Raw genomic sequence first — 4,186 nt, forward strand, 5'->3', positions numbered from 1 at the left:
CTTTCTGGGGCAATGTAATATGTTGTGAGATGGACAACTGTCCATGCTGGTGGACATGTAAGGGAAAACTATTTTTAAAATATAAATTGCAGGGAAAATATTTCATAAATTTCAAAATTAGAGTTATATATTAAATAGATAATACTCAACTTTTCTATTAATTATAGATTATAGTTACTTTACATGGGGCAAATTTTGGTCAAATCACTTTTGCAAAACAGGCCTTATATTCTGACGCAGCCGCTCACGATGCGCCGGCCCCGACGGCGCTGGCTGCCTGCGCTGCTGCTGGTCACGGTCAGTGGGGAAGGGGCTCCTGGGGCGCGGGGACCCTCCGGGAGCGCGGCCAGGGGGGTCCGGACCCCTGTCGGGGCTGCGCGGGGTGGTCGCGACATGCCCAGACTTGCCGCGCCGTCGCGGGGCTCGGAGCGGGGTCCGGCGAGGAGGGTGGGAAGGGGACATCGGGGTGTTCGGGGGGCTGCCCTGGTGGGGTTCGGCCGAGCGGCGGGGGCGGTGTGAATGGGGGTGCCCCTGATGGAGGGGAGGGGGTGCGGTTACCTGGGCACAGCGGATGGGGCGTGCCTGTACCTGCGATCGCGGTGGAAGAGCTGCGAGTCGGGGGAAACTGAGGCACGGAGGGGCTCACCTGCTGCGGGGGCCGTGGGGGTGGGGGGCCGCTCACCTGGGCTGCAGGCGACAGGGAAAACACGGGCGGTGGGGCTCGCCTGTCCAGGGGGATGTGGGGGGGGTTGAGGCGATGGGGCCGGAGGGGGTCGGACGGGCCGGGAACCAGGAGGGTTCGGACGGGCCGGAAAGGACCAGGGGGGTTCGGACGGGCAGGGAAGGACCAGGGGGGTTCGGAAGGGCAGGGAAGGACCAGGAGGTTCACCTGAGCACGGCACAGGGGGGTTCGGGGTACCGGGAGGACGTGAGGCTGAGGGCATGCTCTCAGAGCCTGGAAGGGGAATTTTTTTTCGATGGGAAAAGCGATTTGAGTCCCCCGGCTCCGAGCACGTGGCCCCCGGCGGTAAAAGGCGGCAGGCTGGACGTGAGGCTCGGAGCCCAAGGGAGGGGATTTCCACTTTCTTCGCTCCCATTCCCTGCTGGCATCTGGTGGCAGCGCCGACACCCCTTTGGGATGTTTTAACACAAGCCCTGCTTCCGGAGCAGGAATGCAACTCGCCCAAACGATGTCCAAGCCCTCAGCACAGGGATTTAGGAAATTCCACCTGGGCATATCATATTTCCCATATTTCCCCGTGGATTGTATGTTGTAGAGTTGGGGAATACCTGAACTCTGTTGTCACTTGAAGTCATCCTGCCCTGAGTTTATCCCAGAGATCCTGCCCTGACTTGCAGCCCCACGGCAATGGAGGAGCCCAGCGGGTGCTGCTCCGTGCTGGAATTACATCAGCACTGCCCAAAACAGGTTCTCGAGAGAACTTCTTACCCAGTTCATTCCCTACATTGTTCAGCAGTGTTCATTTATTTAGACCGGCCTGGTAAAGTCAAGCCTTACTAAACCCATCGCCTAAGGCACAGTGGTAACAGCCTCAGGGTTTTTTTACTTTTTATCCCCTTTTTGAATGAATGGGACGGGGAGCTGTGTGGTGATTCACATGTGGCATGGTCCGATATTGCGTCATTGTTGCGTCATGTCCTCTCCTGGACACAGGCCACCCTGAGGATGGATCTCTGAGGTTGCTGGAGTTCAAATTCTGCTTGCATGCGGGAATTCCAGGGGAAAATCCCAGCCCCGTGTCCTTGGAGCAGATGACATCAGGTGCCTGCCTGGCACCTCTTTTATCCCCGGTCTTTTGCTGCTGTCAGGGGCTGTGTTTCATCCTCTTTCATCTCAGGAGTTCAGCCAGGTCTCTCCTTGGCTGCAGGGTCCAACTCCTTTTGGGATCACCTCAGGAGAAAAACAAACTGGGGATGGAAGCAGGGGAAGTTCAAAGCTTGATGCTTTCCAGAGCTTTTTCTCCAGACTTGATCCCCCAAGAAGGAAGAGCTGATGAAGGATTCCTCTAATTCTTCTGGCTCCAGGCTTTCTCGAGTTGTTTGCTGTGGGTGAAAACTCCTCAATTCCGCCGTGCTGGATTTTCCAACAGATAGTTTGGTCAGGGATGGCAGCAGGGTGCTGCGGGCTGATAACCTTATCGTGCACGTGTTGCTGTTCTCTGTAAAGAAATGAAATCCTGTGGCTGAGGGGCCCTCCCAAACTGCAGAAAACATTGTGGTGTGGCTGTGATCACCCTCACAGCATGGCAGAGTTCAGGTGGGGAAGAAACATGGATTTTTTTTCCCCCGTGGAAGTGGGACAAATTGTTCCATCACCCCCAGGACTTCCAAGACCAGAATGGGTGAAGCTGTTGTGGCTGGAGCTCCTCAAATGGATAAAAATTTTTACAAACTTGTAAATGTTCCTAGCTGGAGAAGAGAGGAGCAGAGGCAGATCCTGGGAGATGCAGAGCCAGAAGGCGTTGGAGGGACATGGATTTGATCCCTCTGAGTCAGGGCCTGGTTCCTGGGCTGCCCAGGGCTCTGTGGCCTGGTCATGGTGGGTGTTTGTCCTTGCCATGGCCTTGATGCCTTCAGTTTTAGCTTTTGTATTTCTCAGACTCTGTGCTGCCTAGGTGTGCAGTTCTGAGCTTCACATTAAGTGGTGGTAAGCTCTCTTCACACAGTAGCTAGACAAAACAATCCCTTTTCTACCCTGGGGCCAAGGACAGCCGATACAAGTTTCCTGCCCAAAAGCATAAACAATGTTTGATTGAGAGAAAAACAAGGAGAATTGGACTTTGTAACATAAAGCTCTAATTGGACAATTAACTCCAATATGCTAATGGACCAAAACTTACAAAAGTGAGAGACACCTCGTGGCTGGTCGTCTGTTTTGGGACCCTTTTGGTTCATCTTGGGTGAAAGAAAATGATTTGGGGGTTGGGAAACATTTCCACACTGGAGTTTTCAAGGGCAAATAAAAGCCAAAATTAGTTATCTATCTAAACTAATGAAAAACATAGCCCTACACCCCCTTCCTTGAAGCCCTGGCTGGGCTCTTGTGCTGCCCAAGGTGTATCCATGGAGGAGATCCTTTTTATAAATCCCTATATATAAGAAGAATATACTTTATTCTTCTCCAGCCTCTGCTCCAGGCCAGCCCTCCCACGCCATGGGCCTGCCTGGTGGTTCGTGGTGGCTTTTCCTCACCCTCAGCAGCCTCCTGAGTCCTGACCTTCCCTGCCTTCCCTGACCCTGCTGCCAGTTCTGCCTCTTCCTGTGGCGGGAAGCTCGGGGAGGAGGAGGAGGAGGAGGAGGCAGGGACCTGTGGGCAAACTCCATTGTTTCGGTGTTCCAGGCAGCTGCTGACTCAGGGCAGAAATATTTGCTTTAACGCATTTCACCCTCGTGCTGGGGGGAGGGAGACAGGAGAGAAAAACACGTGTCTCCTGCAGCCACTGAGTTATGACATGTCTGTCCCTGCCACGCCGGTGAGCCAGGGGCAGCTTTATATCCACAGATATACAGTTTTGTATCCACGGATATCCGTGGAGCAGCTCTGTGCTGGCTCAGAGGCCAATGGCGTTGTCCCCGTTGGGGACATTGAGGTGCCCAAAAGCCCCCAAAGCCTCAGGGGACAGATGGCCATTCCTGGAGTGGCCCCGCCAGGGCGGAAGGAGCTGAGGCAGCGCAGAAAGGGTGTGAGAGCTGACGGAAATGTGGCTTTTCTTCCTGATCCTCAGCAGAATGACAGGGAAAACACGGGGCCATGCTGTCCCCTGGGAGCCCAGAGGTTTTTTACAAACCCAGGGGTTTTTACAAGCCCAGAGGTTTTTACAAACCCAGAGGTTGGTACTGGGCAGCAGAGCCACCTCCAGCCTTGAGACAGGGCTCTTTCCTCTTCCCAACTCTTCCCTTCCATTGGGGCTGTTGGTGCACTCAGGAATTGGGGAAGGAAAAGGGTCGTTCTCAGAAACTGGGAAGGAAAAGGGTCTTTCTCAGAAACTGGGAAGGAAAAGGGTCTTTCTCAGAAACTGGGAAGGAAAAGGGTCCTTCTCAGAAACTGGGAAGGAAAAGGGTCGTTCTCAGAAATTGTGGAAGGAAAGGGTCGTTCTCAGAAATTGAGGGAGGAAAACGGTCTTTCTCAGAAACTGGGAAGGAAAGGGGTCGTTAGTGACTCTTT

The 4,186-nt window shown here is 53.9% G+C and overlaps 1 protein-coding gene across 3 annotated transcripts in view; it reads left to right on the forward strand.

Moving 5' to 3' along the window:
- Nucleotides 1-235: 235 nt before the first annotated feature.
- LOC120497161 (tumor necrosis factor receptor superfamily member 10B-like) overlaps nt 236-4,186 on the forward strand; it is a 9,698-nt gene continuing 5,747 nt past the window's right edge. For 2 of the 3 annotated variants that reach the window (XM_039698317.1, XM_039698318.1), the window contains exon 1: nt 3,326-3,851. In XM_039698317.1, the coding sequence (XP_039554251.1) occupies nt 3,474-3,851 (378 nt within the window). In that variant the 5' untranslated portion in view covers nt 3,326-3,473. Of the gene's footprint in view, nt 298-3,325; nt 3,852-4,186 lie in introns of those variants that run through there. The other variant, XM_039698319.1, reaches the window with a different exon arrangement.

This window comes from Passer montanus, unplaced genomic scaffold (assembly GCF_014805655.1).
Source record: "Passer montanus isolate IOZ18808 unplaced genomic scaffold, ASM1480565v1 scaffold123, whole genome shotgun sequence".
Taxonomy (NCBI): Eukaryota; Metazoa; Chordata; class Aves; order Passeriformes; family Passeridae; genus Passer; species Passer montanus.